The sequence below is a fragment of the Coccomyxa subellipsoidea genome (genome assembly GCF_000258705.1).
Source record: "Coccomyxa subellipsoidea C-169, whole genome shotgun sequence".
In the NCBI taxonomy this organism is placed as follows: Eukaryota; Viridiplantae; Chlorophyta; class Trebouxiophyceae; family Coccomyxaceae; genus Coccomyxa; species Coccomyxa subellipsoidea.
In genome coordinates this window covers 633,637-656,253 of record NW_005178019.1, presented here as the reverse complement: position 1 = coordinate 656,253, position 22,617 = coordinate 633,637, and the positions used below count along the sequence as shown (strand labels likewise).

Below are 22,617 nucleotides of genomic sequence, written 5' to 3'. Positions count from 1 at the left end.
CATTCCTTACAGCGCAATCTCCCCATTTTCAGACACGGTGGCCAGCCTGTTACTGATACATTTTCCTTGCTGCTTTAGGTGAAAAGCGCTCACAAGCTACCTAGACTTCTAAAAGACGCCACCTTGCCTTTCATGCCTAAATTGAGTTCACGCAAAGCGGATTATCTCTGGCGAGACTCTGCCTCAATGGACAAACAGCACAGAGTTTGCGCGGCAAGAGACAAGTAGACGGCAACTGCTGGCCCGGGGCCCCAGGTTCTCACTCCCCTGACTAAGAGCAGGCAGGGTTTCATATATGCTGACGTCAAGCCGCGTGCACCGTCTATTCAATGAATTTCTAGACGCACAAGTACTCCATCAGGAAACAAATCTTCCAGGAGTATGAGCTTTCCATGCTGCAGGGGTTTTCTAGAGAGTTGTCTAGTGCCCAACGGCGAGATCAGGAGACATACGGATAGGGAGCGCTTTCGTGCCTTCTTAATCTAGGGATACCTTCACTGGATCGCACATTATGCCAATCTACCAATTTCAAGCGGTGTAAAATTGGCAGATCCATTCAAAAGCACACAAAATTGACGGTGGCGAGGCAACCAGTACCGAACTGCAGTGCCTCGCGCTTGCACCGCCGATGGCCCTGGTTCTGGCGGGTACCACCTGAGGTTGGTATTCAGGGCTTTCACCTCAAGCATTTATTACTACATGGAAGGCAAGCTGCAGACCCTTCACCTGACCTTTCCACGCAGACTGTCATCAACAAACAGTCTGCCTATAGTGCAGTGCTTGACAAGGCCCCTTTATGCTCTCATTTTCCTGACAACTCCAGCCTGTGACTTGCAATATATGCTTACACACTCACATTGGACATTATGCTCTCCTGCAGAGGTAGAGCCCACTGCATGGGATACTTTGTTAAAATTCCCAAGCAGCCTGGCAGGGCAGCAAGCCGTGCCAATTCAAAGTGTCAGATATGTGTCCAGGGTCACGATGTTCCTTGTCTCATGCATTGCTGATAGCATGCAGTGGTGTTCACCAATCATTGATGCCAGTGGCATCACGCCACCAATGGTGACACAACATGGCAAATTTTACTGCCATAGCCAGACGTAGAAGGAGGCCCCGGCCTTTTTAATATCCAAATACCAAACACACCATGCCCTTTAACCAAAAGTAATAATTGAACGTCAGGGCATTATGTCAATGATAAAATGTCCTCATCATGCTAGCCTAGTGGGCAGAACCTGAAAAACATGGCCATGTACGTGAATGTAGTACATTCAAGGTGCTCAAGTTTTTTGTTGCATAGTATACTGCATTTTAACTGTGCCTTTTTTCTGTTTTTCCCTCTCGTAGTGGGAGTGCTTGAAGTCTCAACACATGGTTGTGCATCAAATTCTTGCCACACCCAGTTGTATTTGTCACAAAAATCGTCACGCAGGCGACATTAGTGCAGGAGCCTTTGCTCAGCGAATATGTCGAGGTCTAAAGTAGCGTGTATTTCGGAGAACGCTTTCATTTCATTTAATGAACCCTCAAGTTTGAGATCTGCTAGTACCATGACAAAAGGTAAGTCACTCTCCTGCTATGCCCCATTTGCTTGGCGTCACAAACTGAACTAGGCTGAGCCTAACCAAGCTGCCAAGCAACGTCAATCGCTTCTTTACGTGCTGTAGTGCCACGCTCCTCCGGTGGTGGCCCGGGCGAGCCAAATCAGGTTGAGCAATCTTCATCAGCCGCTCCCTGAATTGGCTAATCCGCAGGCAGCGCAGAGGGGGCCATTGCAGTACTCCGGACCATATGGACAGAAGCTGCAGCGCAAAAGAAAGTTTATGAATAGATATCGTGCTTGTCCGAGTGGAGTTTTGGTCTTAACCTAAAACTTTGTTGGTATATGGAAAGGCTCTCTTGGAATCTCGGTTAAACCGAGTCGGTTTTTTGTATTGGCAGGTAACTTTCACTACCCTAAAGCATCTTATCAATTAGTAATCTTCAATTTAAGCATCATTTTGAAAGTAAGGTTGACGAACTTAGTCACCTGCAGGCAATCTCGCATGACAGGTCCCCTTGGCAATCATTGCAATCAGTGCTGCATTTGCCAGCGAGGAAAAAGGGGCAGGCCTGCCCGCAAAGGTCACAGTAGCTCCTCGGGCAGGGGATGTCTGGGTCCTTATTGTTTGAGGACAGGAAGTCATAGGCGATGGGCTCTGTGAATTCTGGGCCGGTAGCGGTATTGCTGCATGTGTCGCTGACTGTCGGGGGGCCGCAGTACTTCGTGCACAGAGGGCACAGCCTGCGCATGTAATCTCATCGTCAAGGTGTCCTGCTACGATATTGGAGGATTGTGTAATGTCCATGGTTACCCCCATAACAGGGTAACCTTACCTACCTAGGGAGCATAAGAGAATGCCGGAATGATCATTGCTGTTTCAACATCTAGATACATCAACATCCGAATACAGCAGACTCTCAAAGACCACGCATACATGCAGACATAACACCTTGCACAGAAGAAATTTGACGACTCCACAGCGCGAACAACTCCAAACACTGGCAGAGCAGGCAATTAGGAGAGGAGTTGTCATGTGAGAGAGGTGCTTACTTGCGGAGCTCGATGCAGTCCACATCATTGGAGGCGCAGCCGCACCCAGGCACAGTACAATCGCTTGTGCAGTAGTAGTTGTGTAGCGGCAAGCCTTGTTAAGGAGGTCACAGGGAACTTCGCAGGGGCATTTGCCATTCTTGTCACCATGGCACTGGCCAATGACATAGTCTGCCGTCTCCTTTTGTGCATCCTTGTATGCCAAGAAGCCTAAGTACCTGCATCACAGATGACATTTCAACTGTCGACAATTTTGATATAGCATTGCAGGGGAGAAGGCGGCTTGCATGATAGGGCAACCACATGAGACTGCAACCTTTTGACTCATGCACCTGAAACCAGACCCCTACAAACATTTGGGCGGTTTGTTGCATGCAGGGCAGAAATTCCCAGGACTTCCCATATCAAATGACCAGTTAAGAGGTCATTGTCTTGTGAGGGTTCAGGAATGACAATTTTTATCCGTGCTTCACATTATCAAAGGTATTGCAGTACCTAGGATACCTTGATCCTTGGACTCCTCCCTCAAAAGCTGATATTTCGGGGCACGAACCTCTCGAATACCTTCTTAATTGCGATTTGCCAAGAAATCTTCACCTTTGAACCAGAGTGTCAAATCAGATCACTGACGCATGAACACCTATGAGCCGTCCATGGACCGTCGAACATATTATTTTATTATATTATAATTGTATATATTATTATATTATATATATTATATATTATATTATATTGACGTACTCCAAGAAAAGATCCCGCTCAATAAGCTGCTCCAAAACAAGGTGCTAAAACTTACTTGCAAAGCTTATCGGACACAATCTTCAATAATCAGACTCTACAACCGGCACCACACTTCGCCGCGTCGTCCGTAGCGGTGCGGTTTTTGGAGTGCCCCCCTAAGTTGGCAAGTTGTCATCAAAGGCAGCTATCAAACTGAAAATTGACAGACCGAGAGAAAGTATGGTTTTCTCTTGTTTATTCAATGCCGATTTCAGTCTTTGCTAGACCAAATTGACTTCCTTAGACCCTCAAAAAGGGCGACTTTGTCGGGAATCGTGCAGACATGCATTTGTGACAGACTATGTCTTGGCAGGTTGTCGAAGCTCGCGAACAAAGTGAAAAGTGTTTTAAAGCCTGTGAAACTGACTCGGTGGATCATCAATTCAGTTTTACATGAAACATATGTGCGTCGTCCTCAGCCTGACTCAGAGGGTCCACGCCCTGATGTTTGGGACCTATTTGAGCGGAGCTCTAAGTGTTGTGTTCGCATGACAGGTGCCATGGGACCAGTTACAGTCGACCTGCGCATGAATTGGACGATTATTGCCGTCGTAGTGGTCACTGCCGCTTTTGCGTCACCTATGGTTACCGGACAGGTAGGGTGGCAGTGTCTTCTAGCACTCTCAGAGTGCTATTAAGCTGCCAGAAAGGTTTTGCCCATCATTCAATGCGAGTGCCCAGGACCCAGATACCATGTTGTGTCTTGAGTCAAGAGGTCCGCCGAGTAGACGACAATTTTTCAAATCGTAGGAGATGCCAGCTGTTGCGGACCGAGCAGCGTAACCTTCATTAAATGTCTAGATTCAGATAGCATTACCTAGCATTTCTAATTTCTTTTTTGTTTTTGCACGCAGTCCGTCACCTTGAACCTCGTTGGCAACGGCCAAACGGTGGACATCGGCGAAGCCCTGCTTAACACCGGCACCATAAATACCCAGCTCTGTGCTGGCGTCAGCTACTCGCTGCAAGGAGACTATTCCCTTAATGGTGCCTGCAGCCAGCCTCCCGCATTCACGGTTGGCTTGAGCATCGACGGGACCTCCATATACAGCCATACCGGCCTGAGCGACACCAATGTCAATGTGCCACTGCCAACCTTTACCGCAGGCGAGAACGTCCAAACACATTCTCTCATACATGACATTTGGCTTCGCCAGCTTCGTACTTTGCCATGCTTCGCGCAGGGTTGCACAGGTCTTTTGATAGGCGCTTGAGAGCTGATGGCGCAGGGCCACGTTCCGCGCTGTCCTGCAATTAAAAACCCTTGAAAGCATAAGTGAGCCCTGACATGCCAAGCTTTGCCCGCAGGTACCAAGGTATTCACGATCACATTTGCCGGCGGCACAGACATTGCCACAGGCGCCTACCCCTCATGCGCAGGCAAGAGTGTATCCCCTAACACTTGCTTTCCTTTCCACAATCCTCCAGACTCAAGGTGAAAATCGGTGTTGTGTAAGCTCCTCAGGTTGCCTTTGGCCTGTAGGCTCGCGGCAGCTGCCACCGTTGCATCCGGTGTCTTGAGCTCGTTCTGATGAGTCTGTAGACTCACAATACTGTGGTCCCTCAGACTATCAAACAACGGCATGTACTGTTGCCGGACCATTGATGTCTAGTAGAACCCGATGCTGGTCAAAACCAATACGCCCGAACCATACACAAAACTTCCAAATATGTCAACCTGAAAATGCCCATACACTACTCTAAAAGAAAATGTTGCTGCGCAGCTCTCATTCAGGGCGAGCTCATCGGCAGCCAGCCCCCAAATAACCTGAGTGTGGAGGTCATTGACTGCAGCAGTACTCCCCCTGTCACTGGTGCCCCCACTCCCCCAGCCACCCCTCCACCCGCCAAACAGGTAAGCACTCAGGGATGTTATAATTATTTGTTGAAAAGGTACTTCAACAATAAATTTGCAGCCAATATTCATTGCAAACAGCATGAAAGTAAGCCCTACCCTATCCGCAGGACCTGCTTTCTATCCTGGCTGCGGCAAAGAAGCGCATTGACAAGGCTGTGCACGATGCCATTGTCAGCCAGCTTCGAAGTGTTGTTGGCTGATCGCTTCCGCTTGCTAAATCTAAGCAGCAGGTAATGCCCCAGAGCAGCTGCTCTCGTTAGTCCCGCACATACACTTGCCCGACATGCTCGGGGTTGTCTGAATTGAAACTTTCGAGCTTCAGCCTGGAACGTGCCAAGACACAAAAAGACAAATCTAAAGTCCACTGAGCATGACCTTGCGTTGCCGGATGACACTCTTATTAATGATGACTACTCCTACCCATTGTGATTATGACTGATTCTACCCTGCTCATACGTAAACCTATTATTTGAACTTGACAAGAGCGGCTTGATGTGAGCTCATGTTTTTTCGCCATCTGACAGTATCTTTGCTTGTGTCAACTAAGATTTGCAAGTGTTAATCAATGATTTTAGTGAGTGGTGACCGGCTTTTCCTGTGCGCAAAAAGTGGGGATACAAAGCAAAATGGGATATTATGTGTTTGTCTTGTAAGCATCTGCGGTGTTACAATGTTGACAGCAGATAGCAGCACAGACTATTTCAAATTGACACCAAAATGCTGAAGTGAGTCAGTACTGAAGCATGCATCACTAATAAGTTACTAAGCCTGCCCAAGACTCTCCCTCCAACTCTTCTCCACCCAAAACTGCTCCTTGGCTCTCCACACTACAGTGTCATTGCATCACGGTCATGCAACAAGGCTACGGAGGCATTGCAAGTAATGTTGCCCGATTCCACGGCGCCTGGCGGCACTTGCATGGTTGCCAGCAAGGCAGTCCTGCCAAGGCAGAGATTCCTAAAGAGCACTCCATGGCGAGGCGCATCGCTCATCTGCACGACTCTGGTTGGTCCTGGGGGTCAAAGTAGTAATACACTAGCGCCGCTGACGCCGCCACCCTGATCAGCCCCGCCTACCTGCATGACACACCCTTGCACCCCTCACACCCAATCTCATGCAAATTGTTCATCTGCAAGACAGTTCTCCTTTCAATGTATTCACATCCACTGCCCAAACCCTCTCTCTTTTCTGTGGCGCTTTACCTGACCAACAGAGGCATAAACCTGCCTCTAAGGTGCCGATGCCACCGACTAAATCTCATGGGTGATCAGGCCAATCAGCTTTGTGCCCGCGCATGCTGTCGTTTCTCCTGTTCACCGCAGAGGTGCTCACAGGTCTGAAGGGGAAATGCAGTCTGCAGGAAGCGGGGCGCCGCACCAGGTGATGATCATCCCATTGAGGGTCGGGGGCTCCTCTTCGTGCGAGAACCAGTTGTGCAGCATGGACAAAAGGAACAGGAAGGCTGCGCGGCCCAGCATGGCGAGCGGCAGCAGCACGCTGAAGAGCCACACCGTCTCTCCAAAGAGTGTGTTCTGCGCCCCATCACACATGCATCTCAGGGCATCAATATAGGATTTGTGCCGTGAATATCTGGACTCTCGGAGATGTCTGTGCCTTGCTCCACAGCTATTGATTGGAAGGAGGCAGGAGCCCTCGGCACCTGCTCTTGCAATTATCTTTAAAAGGCCAGTCTTGTCACTTCAGGCAATTGACAGACTCACAGAGTGCTGCATGCAAGTTGAAGTTAGTATTGCAAAGGACAATCACACATAGCAGCAAGCGTGGCAACATATTGCATGCCGACACCCATGTCAGAAGCACTTGTAACGTCACAGCCCAGCAGCATCGCCACAATCAGAGAGTATCAAAAATCTGCACTGGGACTGCCCAGGTTGGACTTTTGCACAAGGCCCATGGCGTCGGCAGGCAGAAATGTCACACTCAAGGTAGCATGTGTGCTCTCCTGAAGAGCAGTGGACCTTACAGAAGAGGGGGAGTTGTTGCTGCTGCATGCAACCGCGATTCGTACAAAAATGGCCACAGGCGCCACAGGAATACAAAGAGAATGCTGGGTCCCAATTGCCTTATCTGCATCCGAGGGCGCTGGTGGAGAGCCTGCATTGTTTGCAATGCGAGGACAGAATTTGAGGACTTGAAAATGAGGTGATGAGCCGGGAGAAGAAGCACCTGTGCCGCCGGTTGTGCTGACGTCAGCGGGGAGGCAGAGGGGGATGAAACAGGGGATGCGGCGTGCGGCGCGTCCCGGTGAGCGCTCTGGAACGCCCCAGCACAGGTGCCGTTGCCCCCTCCGCCGCTCAGCATCACCCGCGCCTTCTCCACGACAGATCGTAACTGAGCAGCAAGGTAATTTCTTAGATCTTGATGTTTCTTGAATGCAGTTGACGAATGCACCGCAGAGCCTGGGGAGAAACCATACAGGGTAAGAATGCACAACGTGTAGTAGCAATAGCAAGTGTCCACATTTGCTGTGCCCTGCAGTGATCTTGAAGTCTGCCTGGCAGCTTGCATGTATGTTCTTAGAGCCGCAAATTTGCCCAGGATAACAGTTGAAAAGGAGCAAAGGGTGAGTTGCAAAGTGATTCACCTGGACGATGCCATCCATGGTCAATGCTGGCCAAGTTGCAGAGCAGCCTGGTGAGGAGCGCCAGCCGCTGGCTTTCACCTGGCAGGTCAGCCAGAACAGGCTATCAGTGTTACACACCCAAGCATGCACATCCGCTCATGAGCTGCCTCAATCCTAAATCTCAACAGCAACAAAAAATAGGGTCTGTGCTAGCACCAAGAGCACCTGGAAAAGAGTGAGAGCATGAAAGCTATATGTCGCATACATGTCCTTGCGACACGCAGTGGGGCATAGGGTCATCTATGTACTGGTGTGCAGCAAAAGTGGTTTCAATATGGTGCAGCTTGAAGTTGTGCTTATCCCCTGTCTTCCAGGACTCAAGTCACTGTGGACTCCAGAGACCATACGTGCCCGGCTTACATGTCAGCTGAGACACAAGCGCCCCAGTTGGAGGTCTCTGAGGCCTCAGGGTCCAGATGTTTTTGAGAGGGAAGGCTGATGCACCCTCGTCGGAGCAGTCATCGCAATGGCTGCCCTCGGCACCACACCGGTCGCGCTGACTGTGCGCCCCTCCGCCTGCGCTGTCATCACCGCAGCCGCCACCTGTGCCAGGACTTTGTTACTTAATTAGCCATTGCAATCAGTCCTTCTGATACATATCAATGTGGCCTGCTAGGACGCTGTGAGGAGGCCTGGAGGCTTGGAGATTAAGAATTTGCATGCTCGTGTATGACTGCTGCCTTTCTACACCCGATAAGTGAATCTCGCGTCCTATGCTTTCAGTGGGAGGCAATCCCAACAGGTGAGGAACTTGCATAAGAAGCAACAGTTTCACAAGCCTGACATTGCCTGGAGTGTTGCACGCCACAGTAGCTTCCAACTGACGAGATGGGCTCACAGATTTCATAACAAGCACGCATGACTAACCTGCTTGGCAACCTGGGCCGTGTCTGCGTACAGCGTCAGCAGCCCAAAGTCCTCCGCCACCAGCGAGTCAGCATTTGTAAGCGGCACGACTCGCCCGAGTCACCACTGCCGCCGCACCAGCCCTCAGCCCCAGCGCCTTCCTGCGCATCCCATATGAAATATCTATTTAGACAAATTTTGTGCTTTTTTATGTTTCGGCTCTAATGGCTCAAGTGAAATCAAGTACTAGCTTGAGCCCTCTAAAATAAAGAACGCATATTGCAACACTCATTTTAGATGCACGCATGCATGTGCCAGCAGCATTCTGGAAGTCAACATGATGCTAGCAACAGAGGCATTCTGATGACAACATTGAGAATTTCTCCCAAGGAAGGAAATACGGCATGAGTTGATGAGCGGGTACTTAGCGGAGCTGCAAGCCTCCGCCAGCCTGGCGGCGGCTGCTTCGCTGGCGGTCAGGTCAGCTTCTAGCGCCTTCTCGTTCAGGCCTGCCTCCTTTGCCAGCGCCACAACCTCCTCCACACTCCCCACCCCTGCCCATGCAAATCCATCCTTCAGCTTGAAAGCTTGAGATATTACACCTCACACCTTATGCTCCGACACTTCTTGCTCGCTGTGAATCTCTGGGTATCATCCAATGGCACATTCTCAGGGAAAAAAAAGAGACATGCAATTGGGGCATGAACATGCCTGATAGGGGTGTGCACATCAGGCATGTGAAATCAGCAAATGCTGAGGTATATTTGGAGGGAGATTGTGACACTCTGCATTGATGGCAGGCTCGAGAGGTATCTAAGCACCTGCGTGGGACTCCAGAAAGCTTTTCAAGAAGGGGAGAATCTTGAGCCGCCGGCTCTGCAGCTGGGAAGCAGCCATCACAGCGCGAGCGAGCACGCTGGTGTCAGCGATTTGAAGAGGCCGAAAAGGCCTGCTGCCCTAGTTCTGAGAGCACTCCACAGCACCCTTTTGCCAACATGGTGAATCTCTCCCATCATACTGCAATGCGCGGAGGAGTCACAACGTAGACCTGCTTGATCAAACTAAAATACATAATAAGCACCATCGAACACTGACACTTCTCCTCAAGGTTCCACCATCGCTCGTGACCAAAAGCCTGAGAGTTCATATAAATATATCAAGTGTTTGCATGATGCACAGCGTGCTGACCCACATCTCCACGTCTGACATGACGAAAATCAAATACTGTATCAAAAGGAGCCCGTATCAGAAGGAGTCCCATCTGGTGCAGATCCCTGTGAGAGAGACCTTTGCAATTAATATGCCACACTGACTCACTCAAATCGGATTTGCCTCGATGTATATCTAAAGCAGTGCATGTCAACGTTGACTTTAATTAGGACATCCTGGCTTGCTGGTCTGCTAGCACAAAACAACAATTTACAAGTCCAGGAAATGGCCAGGTGGTGCAGATCAAGCGGTCCTGATCATCTACGTCAACAAAAACGTGCGCCTTGGTGAATGCCAATGGAATAACATTCATTCCCGCTCGGCTTTTCCACATTGGGGCACACCGCGTCTTGACTAAATCTCTCATGTCATGTTGACCCCTTGGAGGTGTCCCGTGGGGTCAGAATTACTCAGCGGATCGAAGAAGCTCGGAAGCTCTGTAATCAGAAGGCTCCGTTCCGGCATTCAGTAATTCTTGGGCGTAGGGAACAGCTGACGTCCTGGGATGTGAACTTATTTCATGTGGCCGGGTCAGCCACCCCGCCTGGACCACACAGCCGATGAGACTTTTCACGCTAGTTGGGTGCTTGCTGATCTCAGCCCTCCACATACAGGCACGCCTTGATCTTGGGTTCCATTGATGTGACGAGAGGTTAGCAAATGGTTGAAATGTGATTAAAGTAGTTTGGTGCTCAGGTTTGGGTTCGAGGGGAGGAAGGCTCTGACGGAAGGGAACACTGGGATCGGGAGTATACCATCGGACACGTTCCGCCACACAGAAGAGCGTACATTCTCCGAGCGTTCAGGTATCACGAATCAAGCAAGTGCTTCCAATCTTTCTTGGGCTGGGATGCAATCCTGCCAATCAGTTTGCTTCGATTGCTAAGGGAGCTTAGCGTTCGTTCCATGCGCAGGGATGCCCCAGAGGACAAACTCGTCTTGTTTGCTGAAGTGCGAGAAGAAATTGCTGCACAACTGACAGAATGCGTGGTCCAAACGTTCGAGGAGAGCAGCTTCTCGGTTTCGGCAGCAGTCACTCGCCTTCCTTCCAGGTTAGTACTGCTTGCATTTTTTCCTTATTCTGCAAAGGGTCTGTTCCACTTCAGCAAGGTATCTGCAGCACTTCAGTAACACACAAACTTCACTGTGTCGTCTTTTCCACAGTGATCCACGCTGTAAAACTGTCAGAAAGTTCCTGTTAGTCATGCCGGGCATTGACTCTGAGGCACCGGGTCAGCCTTGAAACAGCTGGAAGCGAAGTAGATCTGGCCATTGCTTATTCCAAGAAACTGTTCTGACAGCTCTTTCCTGCGTGCAGCCACGGAGAGACCACGAGAAAATTTGGGGATCGCTCTTTTGCCCTGGAAGAGTATGTGCCAATCCGCGTGGAGTGTCCCCTTCAGCAGAAGCACTTCAGGTGTGCAATTTCTTTAGATCACTTTTGAAGTCACCATCCTGCTCTGATTGGTGCAGTTGACTAGGTCATGCAGCAGGTCATAACAGGACAGGACAGAGTCCAAGTGCACCTTTGTCAGTATTGTATGTCTCGCCATGGATTGGTTCTGCAGTCCTCTGATCTGCGTTCGGTGAAGAAAGAGCTTTCAGGTTGAGCACTATAGCAAAGCCTGGCTCCTTTTGTAAAGTTTGGATGCACCGAGGGCATCCAGTCAGCATGGGCAGCTGAAGATGAGTGTCCAAGGCTCTCCTCCACAATGCAAGGTTAAAACCACGCCTCAATCCTGCAGGTTCGCGGCAGCTTCCCTGAAGGCAGGCGAGGATCACCTGGTCGGGGTGAGCGAAATAATCGATGTTCCAACAGAGCGAGTTGGGACATTAGCTGCATGCGTGGGGCCTTTGGTTTCAGGGGCGCTCTCAGCACCCTGGTTGAAACACCATGAGCAGATGGGAGTTGAGAAGTTCTTCAGCTTCGTGCCTTCAGGTGAGACTTGATTCCAAGGTGTGGGTGAACACAGCTGTGCTATTTCTGAGTGCCCCGCTGTGGGGTCCATTAGGGACGCCCATCCTGCTTAGTGCCTTCTGGTGCAGACTTTGCATTGTCCTCACTAGTGCACTGTGCTTGCTACACGATGCTTGCTTGAGGCAGCCCTCTTGCCTCTCATGCTTGCTCTGCCTTGTGTCTACATCTTGTCTTCCAAACCCAGACCATGCAGCACTGCTGCAGTTCATAGTACAGTTGGGCCTTGTCAGTTCTTCACATCTTTCGCCCCGAATTGTGTTGTACAATAGCATGCTGTCAGCCCACCCAATGAGCCCTGATGGGCGTTGCCACCATAGAAGCCACTTTTTGCATGGTCGGCTTTCTTTGCTTCCATGCTCTTAGTCTCTCAATTCTCCCCAGCTGGTATCTGAACTGCTTCCTCTACTTTTTTTGCAGGCAAGGAGTACACGGATGGGAAGTACAACATAGGAGATGACATTCCCAACACCATCCTCGAGTACCTTCATTGGTCTGGCAAATTCCGTCCCGAGGCATTAACGCTAGTGCCGCACGCAAACGTGCAGTATTTGATATATGCGCCGCCGGCGACCTCGTTCTATTTTGGGCAGTTTGCAATGATGCATGCATGCTGGTATGAACAGCGGTACGCATATGACTTCATTCTAGATGCAGACACAGACGAATATGTGTGGCTCAATTCCACGCTGGCAAATCAGCCACAGCCGCTGCATGTACTGCTGGAATCAGTTCCCGCCAATGCAGCAACGGTGACTCTGCGGCGGTACACTTTCCCGCCGCAGTGTCAGCCGGGGGGAAACATCAATGAGTCACCATCAGTCACGCGGGCAGTCGTGCGAACGGCACACCCGGATTTTCAGCCCAAGATGATCCTGCGTCCAAAGGGGTTACTAGTGGCGACTAACCACATCCCCGTGGATGTGAGGGAGGGAATGGATTGGAGTTATAATCCGGGGGAGCGGGTTTACATAAAGCACATACGGCCCAAGGGGAGGCATATTTACGGGCTGGGCGACGGCTGTGGGGATTTAGTCAGAGATGGGACAGAGCTCGCTCCTTGTGAGCTCGCGGGGTGCGCAGGATTACATGACATATGAGTCATAATACATGCGAGTCATACGCTATGACTCATGTTTTGTCAGCACAGGACGCGAGACACAAAGGCATTTCTGATGGATTGCCTCGCATTGCAACTGCCAGAGTAGGAGAGTATTATGGGGTAATGACATTGTCAGACTTCAGGTGGGATTTTGACTTCATTTGTTTGCACACTGTGGATGTCAGAAGTGACTTTGTTTTTCACTAGCCAGTGACAATATCGAGTAGTCACTATAGTGACAGTATCCAGTGATCCAGAGTCAAGACAAGTTTTTTCTTCCATGGTCCTTCTGGAACTGAGCTCCAGGCAACATGCCGATCTGTGCATTGTCAGACACGCTGGACTGACAATGCAATCGTCTGCTCAGGTTGCATGCATCGGAATGTTACAGTGCAGCTGAGGCGTAGTACCAGTATAAGATCATGTCATGTGGGTGTACAGTGGGAATGTCTGGTATGTCTGCATGCAGGAACTATTATTATTGTTATTATTACACGCCTTTCCACTCCATGAGGATCAGGTGCGTCGCAGCAGCGTTTCTATGACAGCCTTTCAACCTCCTCTATCTTGGGCTTTCCTCCACCAGGTCAGAGATAAACCAAGAGAAGCCATGAATACTCTTGAGTAATAGGACTTTCTTCTAAGTTACTCCCCCTGGCTTCATTCAAATATGAACTTCCACTTCATGGACCCCTGCTGAGTCATGCTTCTCACAGACAGGCACGTCGGCAGGATGCATGCCTACAATTTTCAAGTCGAATCCGCACTGGCCAAACATGTCTGCAATTTTTCCCGCCAGAATCTTTGGAAACTTCCTCGCGAGCAGAGGGCATCCGGATGACAGCGCTGTTCCGTTGTAGCCTTCCCCAGTGCATCCAGCGTTCGAATTTGCAGCCTCCACTGAGCGGACATCCACAAACGCGTCCCGGCTTGAACTGCGCACATCGGCATGAACCCCTTTCAGTCTTGAGCATCGTGACAGAACGATGATAGCCATAAAACCTGCAGCTGTGCTTTGTCTTCCAAGCAAAGACCTGATCTGACTGCAGAGGTCGCAATCCCATAGGACAGTGCACTGCATCTGCATGAATTAGAAACGCGGGACATATTAGGCTTGACTATTATGACCTTTCTCACTAGCGCACATGGTAACAATGAGGGCAAAAGTTCAGACTTGAAATCGGACCTGATGGCTGCCTCTGGGTCGCAGGGCGTCTCCTCCCAGTATCTCAGGTAATGGAACCTGCGATTCAAACTTGAATGTTAAATTTTGCACAGTATATCTGACATAACCTTGCATCACTCATTTCCTCTGCAACAAGACCACCACAGATTTCAAAGGTTGGCAAAGCAGTACTCGCATGCAGCGCAACCGGCATCACAAGAGAGTGCCACGTGAAGGGAGCATTGCAGGCACAGATTTGTGGCATTAAGATGCAATCAATAGCAAGCCACTCAAATTAGAGGCATCAATACTGTGAAATTGGGGCTCACAGGTCGGGAGTGAGTTCCCAGTCTTCATACTCCCTCGGGTGGGCTCCATTTGCCCTCCACCAGTCCACATTAGTCAACCTGTGCAGTGGCACATGCACACAACATGCCTTCAATCTGTGGTCCGGACAGCCTGTCTATGTTGATCCATTGAGCGTTTGTGCTTCCAGGGCCGACTGGCAGATCCGTTGCGCAGTCAAGGAATGGTGACTACTGCGAATTACTGCACTGGATTGTCCTTGATAATGAATCGCAAATCCTAGTTTCTGTGCTATGATGATACAGTCAACGCAAATTTTGCTGTCTGGATTGCCAAGGATGACACATCAATTATGTTAGAGGTCACATTTGTAAAGCACATGTTGAGCTGGCAATGGATTACCTTCCTATGCAGTCTGTCTCGTCTGCCAAATCCTCAAGGGCGATCACCGTGTGCATGAAGTGCTCGTCTGGGAAGCAGTCTGTCAACCTGCAATCACATCGTACCTCGTTCATATCGATCACTTTCCAATCATGCACAACTGTAGCAAGCCAGCGAGGCAGTTTAGACATCCCTCAAAGCCCATTTGAGCGTGCCAGTCGGTTCTAAGGGGATGTCCAATCGATACATCTTTGAAGGTGGGCAGCAGACAGCCGATTGGCTTGCAAGCTGGTGCTTTACGGTCCAGGGACATAGCAGTGTTTAGGACTTCTCTGCCCTTGCAATCTCAAGGAGAAAAAGGCAAAGAAGTACTCTCCATACAGTATTTGTCAAGGAGAAACATGCAGAGGACTACTCTCCGTACAGCATTTGTGCCACCGCTGCCCTTAAACTCTCGAGGAGAAACATGCAAAGAAGTGCTCTCCATACAGTATTTGTGCCACCGCTGCCCTTAAAATCTCGAGGAGAAACATGCAAAGAAGTGCTCTCCATACAGTAAACAACTCAAAGAGTACCATACCTGTGCATGCCACTCGGCACATCGCAGGTGCAGTGTTTGTGGAACGTGTGCATCAGATTGTGGTGTTGCACCAGCTCTGCATGCTTGCGAATCAGCGCAAACCACTGGCTGCCTTTCCTCCAAGCCTTCCTCAGCTGGTGCCCCGTCCTCAACCCAGCCGTCCAGGGAAATCTCTGCATGGGCACAAGGGTGATTAACAGTCTATCTGGCAGGGAACGCCCAATCACTAGTATGTCTTTTACGCATCCCTGCTATGCATGCTGTGATAGAGTGCCCCATCTAGAGGTCATCTGATTACTAATGACCAGAAAAATGCATAGTACCTCATGGTATCCCCAATGGTGTATTCCCCTGCCTGGCAGAGGAATTGTCCAACCTGCCTGGCAGGGGAATTGTCCAACAGCAGACTGTCAGTGCCATGTCTTCATGAGACCCTTGCGGCTGCAAACTCCAGCTTTTGTGTTGAACAGCTCGAGCGTTTTTTGATCTGTTCAGTCCCCAGCTTTCACTGGGGCAGACACCTTGGCTATAGACCTTGATGCCACAGCAATTAAGGGGGCTATCATCATGTCCTCTGCACCTGAATTTGCTACACGCTTTTCTAACCAGAGCCAAGGTGCGTCTGCAGACAAGGAGCAAGTAAAAGCTGCAAATTCCATTATGGGCTCGCCAGATCCAAGCAAGACCCAATCGACCGTGGGCATGCTGCTCAGTTTTCCTAATGGGATTGTGTGATTGTTCAATTGTCTGCAGCGCTCATCTTTAATACCGGCCCCCGCCAGCCGTGGCCGCCCATAACCTCAAGACAAGCTGAGAAGTACTCACATGGCAGAGAATGCTCTTCCATGCACATTGTAACATGGCGGATGGGAGTAGGTTACCTCACGGGGACAGGATTCAAGTCTGGACTTTTGTTCGCTCATGAGCTGCATGTACAAAGTATGGGGCGGATACAGCGGCAGGCAGCTCTCTGACAAAAGAATGAAGCGCTGATTTGCAGCGTCCCTAAGGGCCTCTGTCAGCAGGTTCCTCTCAGCTAGCACTATGTCCTGCGTGCACCTTCTGGCCTGCCAAAATACAAACGAAAACAAATTCAGATTCATGCGCATGCCTCCCAGGAATTCACATGCCATACTTGATGCACCAGCTCTTTCAGGTGCCAACACACAATCATCTCAAGCCCGAGTAAGGCTTTCCAATGTGTCGACACGCAATTAGACTGATTGCAAGATATGTAGAGAGATTGATGTCGCGCTCCATTTGAGGGGCTTTTTATTCGCATTTGAGTTCAGGAGGCAGCTTCACCTTAATGCGTTCTTTGATCACCCGTCCGCGAAAGATGCTGTCTGCTGGAAAGTCATCAAACTCTGGCGCTGCATGCACATAGACGCTGAAAAAAATTTGACTCTGGAGCACCCCAGCATCTGGTTGGGCAAAGCAGTGCTCCCGTGCCGCTTGCAACCTTTGAGCATCGCACTGCTCCGTTTGATCTGTTCATGCACAATCCCACGGCATCCTCAGTCACTCCATGGTACGATGACATCAAAGCAGCCAGAAATCGCAGCACTTTTACACAGCAGCATTCTCGTGTGAAATTGGGGATGCCTTTGCACTGGCATCAAATAGCTCAAAATGAATCCTCGTGTGCTGGTGTGTGCTTGTCAAACAGCACGGGAGAGAGCGCGGTAGTAATTGTTCACCTGGGTGTGGTATTAGGGCAGAGGCAGGTACCAGGCCCGCGGCCTCTTGGAACCAGAGCTTCCAGGTGGGTTCATGGGCTATCTCGGCAACAGTCAAGAAGAGCATCGCAACCTGCGGCAGAGCGGACAGTGAGTGACACATCATCAGGAGATTTTCTGACTTATTTTGTCAGTGATACCCAAGACCGGCAGTCAAGGTGAGATCATCCGGCAGAACTCCCATTTTTTGACTGTTTGGTTACGGCGCAGAGCGTTAGGGTGTGTGCTATTTTTCAAGCTTGCATGCTAAAAACGGCCGATCACAGCTCAGTCCTTGGTCCTTCGTCAGTGCTGCAAGCCAGCGATAGATCAATTTGACATCTGCAGGTGGTAATTGAGATGATCCAAGGTCAAGGTCACCTTGGGTGTATTGAGGGCAGCACATCCGTTTTGGGATTCTCCTGAGCTACCTCTTGCCTCAGGCTGTGCTTCAAGCAGCTTGCTATGTCTTGCGGTCTGCATCAAAACACGTCCGATCAAGCCAGACCTTGATTGAATAACTGATAAACATGATTGGTTGCTCCCTCGTCGCTATGCAGGATACATTGAAATACCAGGGTGATAGGCAGCGCACCCTCTGTGCAGATGCAGGAGCTCTGAAACATGCTGAGAGAAGTAGGTAGAGTAATCCCAGGGCATGCTTTCCCGTTCGTTTCATTCTGGGCCCATTTCGTGCCATACACTAACACAGCCCTCTGACCCTCACAAAATCTCAAGGGACATAGTGGCGAAGAGTTTGGAGCATGAGCATGAAAGTTTTCCTTTCAGGCGATCTCCACGCCACGACATCGAATTACTAAACTTCACAGAATTTTCATTCTCAACGTTTTATCCCCTAGACAGCAGCAAAATAATGTTATTGTACTATATTACGTACTGTGTGTTGCAACCTGGCGAGTACAAGCCACAACGTGCTCTGCAGTACTGATGGACCCCAGAGCCAGATGGGGCGAATCACAACCGAAGCCTATGAGTCTGGCGCGGAACAGTCCAAGCCAGCCAATGTTTTAAATGCTGCAAATCAAAGTAAAATAAAGCGGTGCACAATCGCTGCGATCAGACATCTCGGAGTTCCGTGCCCGAGCCTTGAGTGACTCAAGTTGAGTCGCAGTACTTTAGGAGTATTAGTAAGTACGTGAGTAACCGCGATCACAGGCACATGCCTGGGCCCCAAGGAAACCGACCCTAAAGGGCATGCTGCAAACGATCCATTCGACCTGAATCGTGAGTTTCACGACCGATAGAATGTAGCTGGATGAGGCACATGAATTGTCGTTAATGGCGCAGCAGAGCCGATCAAAGCCGCAGATCGCTCTGGCTGCCAGGAGTCACGCAGTCCAGGATTATGCCATCAAGCTACCAACTTGAAGTTGAAGATGGGACATGCGATGTCGAGATTTGTGCGCACACCTGACCAGTGCAACAAGTACAATACATCATGCTGGACGAGAGCAAATTGCATTCTGCATGATGCCACATCAGTGCCGCATTGCGCAGTAATTTCATGACCTGCATGCATGTGTGCCCGGGCTGTTCGCCATAAAATGCATGGCTTAGCTCTGCCATTCTGCTGAGCTGACCGCATATGGTGCGCAGGAGTTTCCAAAATTGATCGTTGCATGCTTGGCACATAGAAGGATGTGTCAGGCAGCGGCGTGCACACCCTGTCTACAGGGTTGGTCATTGGTGTGGCAAATGCAAGTGGATTGTACTGTGCATATGCACAGGAATGTGGTGATCTGCAAAATGACAAAATGACAGGATGCTGTACAGTAATAGAGGAAATAGCTATGATGGTGGTGGTCAACACATTTCAAAAAATATTACACGAACCGGGTGTGATGCTCTCAGAGCAGGCTGGTAGGTGCTCTGCAGCCCAGGCAGGCTGACAAAGCTCGAAGCTGCAATGCAGCTGGGCTGAGGGCTGATCTGGTGATGTACAATGTGATAGGCAGGTATGGCTACACGTGTAGGTATAAAAAGGCGCACTTCAGCACCCACCTGCAGACTCTGCGTTCAGCAGAAGATGCACAAGTCAGGCGTGTAGTGTGGATGCAGCTGAGCTGTGATAGTGTAAGCTGTCGCTATAAGGCTGTCACACGATTTCGAGTCTGTTAGTCACAAAGCTTGAGATGCATGCTTGGCAGACGGGAGGGAACTCCGGTTCCCTCCAGACCTGATGTCAACAGACGCTCAACTTCCTCAGTATTGGAGCCAAAGTAGGTGGACTCTTCAGAAAGAGGTCCTTTTCTCCAAGGGTGATCCTCTTACGTGAACTCGAATATAACTTGACAGCCAAGATGGCTATGTCTAAAACCCAACATTGAACCAGGCGCCCTTTTCGTCTCACCTGCGACCACCGGCATCTACGTCCACCTTCAAAACACCAGCTCGACCATCGATAAGAAACATGTGAGCTTCGGAGTCCGCACAAGTTGATTTCAGATTGTTGTTGCTTAGCAATGAGGTGTACCTCACCAAACTGAAGCTCGCACATGCAACGTCACACTGCAAGAGATACACATTGAACAGGTTCTTGGCATGCCACACTGAAAATACTGCAAGACGCAGGGGGTCTCCTGCTTTTGCACCGGCGACTCCTTCCATCCTCCGCGGAGCAAGTGCGCGCTAGTCCTAAATAGCACGAGCCGCCGGCTTCAAATTGCCTGGCCGTGTGGCTCCCTGCACTGGTTTGTACTACACAAGATGCCGTTCTGAAGCAGATCGCTATATATGGTCTTAACGATGCGCAGGGAAGGAAGAGCTTGTGTACAAGCTCCTGCTGGTGAAGAAGGCATCGGGCAAGACCTTCACTCAGATCGCCAAGGAAGTCGGTCTCACCAACCTCTACACAGCCCAGCTCTTCCACAACCAGGTGAGCAAGGCCGATGCGTAATTCTTGGGCAACTCTACCCATTGCTGTGCCACTTTAATTCTTTCGTATCCCTTCAAATTTACTTACGGACATCTCGTTTCATTTGTCAGACGGAGTTGAAGCCGGACACGGCACCAGCCCTGCAATCTGCTGTCCCCGGCCTCACGGATGAGCTCATCGAGGAGATGAAAGTGTCGCCCCTGCGCCAGTTCGACCCCACCATCATCCAGGACCCCACAGTCTACCGCCTGTATGAGGTGAGCTTGCAGGAAACCCCCAGTGAAACCTCGCTGGTGCTTATTGCACGTTTCACCACGGCCAATCCAGCAGTCTGCAGATGTCTCGCCTGATCCTCTATTTTCTGAATACCGTTGAGTGTGCATCCTCCAAAAATGATGAGCTGCCGTCACAGCATTGGCCCAGTGTTGGTTCCAGTAGTGTCCAGCAACCCTCTCTTACTGCTGGCCAATGCAGCAACCTAGGGCTCAATATTCACTTTTGGAATTTGAACTCAAACTTATTGCTGTCCATCTGAGACACATTGGTGGCACTGCAGGCAATCATGCTGTACGGCGAGTCCATCAAGGCAATCGCAAATGAGGTGATTTCTTCTTGCAGATAACTTGAAACACTTGGAAATGTCATCAAGGAGATCATGGAAATGACATCAAACCTATTCTTTATCATCGTGGTCAAGGAGCAGTGGATCTCCTTTGGAGACTCTCCGATGGCCCAGCAATCTGTGAAAGTCTGCTCACCATGGATCTCAGAACCTTGTTGACCAGGGGAAGCACAGTTGCTCGGCAGTGTTTGTTGCTTGTTCACGCAATATCTCTGCATAGCAGCCAATATTTTCAGCAGCTGTCTTGCCGGGGAGTGGACAGCTGTTTGAACAGTTGAATATGGAATCTGCGCAGGAGTTTGGCGACGGCATAATGAGCGCCATTGACATGTTTGCCTCGGCTGATGACATTGTGGGGGCATTTGGCGAGAGGCGCATGGTCATCACCCTCAATGGGAAGGTGGGCACCGCTCTAATTCCATTTTAGAGTAGTACTCACACGGGGTAGGATTTTGGCTCCCCTCAATCGCAGCATGTCTGCAGATGCACTTTGAGGCTCGCCTTGGCAGGAAAAGTGTGTAATAAAACCGTAATATTTTTAAAGTATTACCGTAATAATACCGTATACTTTCACTGTCTGTTGTCAGAGACTAACAACAGGCAGTAAAAGTACTCTACTTGCTACCAGATGCTGTCATGTTTAGTAGGTCATATCTGGCACCTAGGATGCAATGGATAACAATTTCTCCTATTGGGAACGCTCTGGTTCGTAGGCTATCAGATGGCCTCTTGGTGGGGTGATCTACTGCATGAGCTGCCGAGGCCGGCCCGGCTATGTCTGCTGATGCCACTCGGACTGTTTGAACATCTCGAAAGCGCAGACAGCAGTGTTGGGATTATCTTGGCAATCCCAGGGATTTAGACCTGCCTAGTAAACGGCACCGGCTGGTGGGGGGTGGATTAAATAGCGAACACCGTGCCCGCGCTTGATTGGGTCCTGCTTGGATCTGACAATTCCAACAAGGGGTAGGATTGTGGCAGTCTTTAAGTTGTCTGCAGGATGCACCTTTCCTCTTGGCAGAAAATTGTGCAACAGTAATATTAGTAGTATTAACGACAGCAAATGCTGCTGGCCGAAGCAGACGCCTGTTCCAGAACCCAGAAGTATTAGCCCAATCCCAGAAAATTCTGCTCTCTCAGAGAGGCTTTTGGAGGCGGTGTCATGTGACCGACTGAATGACTGATGTATGGTGCTTTGCAGTTTTTGCCCCACGTGGAGCAGAAGACTGCCAACAACACAGCACTGCCGCCTAAAGCAAAGTGAGTTCATTTATGTAACCTTATGTACTCAATATGCTGAGATTGAAGATGCTCCTCCTCCTCCCTTTAATGGAAGATGCATGCAGCATGCGTACAAGGATATTTGTCAAGGAGAGGAAGATGCAGCACAATGTGTCATTGGTGCTCCGGCCTAATCTAGAACTGCCTGCATTGCATGATGAACGGGTAAGTACATTCATAATTTGTCACCGGCCTCTTTGTGGGCGGTCGCATCTGTACGTCAAAATGACATCTTTCAGGGACTTCTTGTGCAGTGTTTCTTTGCGGGTACTCGTTCTGGCAAGTTTTGCCGCCAGATCAGATTGTTCTTTGCACTTGTGCATCCGTTGTGTCAGGACTGTGATTAAACTCGCATTGCTGCGCATTCGTGTGTCTACGTTGAGTATTCTTGCAAATTTGCAAGAGCTGCATGCACAACTATCATCAGGAGTGTTGCAAGAGCACTGGAATTGCAAGTGCGTTGACGTTGGGGTATCTCTTCACTGTAGGTCCCTTTTAGAATTTCCTTCTATCCGTCTAGAACGGTTTGTCAGCACACAATTCAAGGGCAGGCAGATCTGTATTGTAATCATTTGCATGTACTGTGACCACCAACGGCAACAATACCTCTTGTAACATATATACTATCGAGTCCGTAGTATTGACGCTCTCAGCCACA

General features: G+C 49.9%; 3 protein-coding genes across 3 annotated transcripts; 2 read left to right on the top strand and 1 right to left on the bottom strand.

Annotated features, from left to right (window-relative positions):
- Positions 1-3,957: 3,957 nt before the first annotated feature.
- COCSUDRAFT_60370 (hypothetical protein) lies at positions 3,958-5,434 on the top strand (the record flags this gene model as incomplete). Its single annotated transcript, XM_005642893.1, has 5 exons — positions 3,958-3,972; positions 4,231-4,363; positions 4,685-4,762; positions 5,101-5,231; positions 5,342-5,434. 5 exons carry the CDS (start codon positions 3,958-3,960, stop codon positions 5,432-5,434), a joined length of 450 nt encoding a protein of 149 aa, XP_005642950.1.
- A 449-nt stretch (positions 5,435-5,883) lies between these two features.
- On the bottom strand, positions 5,884-7,869 carry COCSUDRAFT_34561 (hypothetical protein). The gene is made up of 4 exons (XM_005642892.1): positions 7,840-7,869; positions 7,422-7,586; positions 6,612-6,766; positions 5,884-6,310 (listed from the first exon to the last, which is right to left on the bottom strand). Exons 1-4 carry the CDS (start codon positions 7,855-7,857, stop codon positions 6,307-6,309), a joined length of 342 nt encoding a protein of 113 aa, XP_005642949.1. The 5' UTR covers positions 7,858-7,869; the 3' UTR covers positions 5,884-6,306.
- Positions 7,870-11,835: 3,966 nt separating this feature from the next.
- Positions 11,836-21,942, top strand: COCSUDRAFT_60368 (hypothetical protein; the record flags this gene model as incomplete). The annotated part of the gene is made up of 7 exons (XM_005642891.1): positions 11,836-11,872; positions 12,329-12,970; positions 19,935-20,056; positions 20,167-20,313; positions 20,613-20,657; positions 20,974-21,078; positions 21,880-21,942. 7 exons carry the CDS (start codon positions 11,836-11,838, stop codon positions 21,940-21,942), a joined length of 1,161 nt encoding a protein of 386 aa, XP_005642948.1.
- Positions 21,943-22,617: the final 675 nt, after the last annotated feature.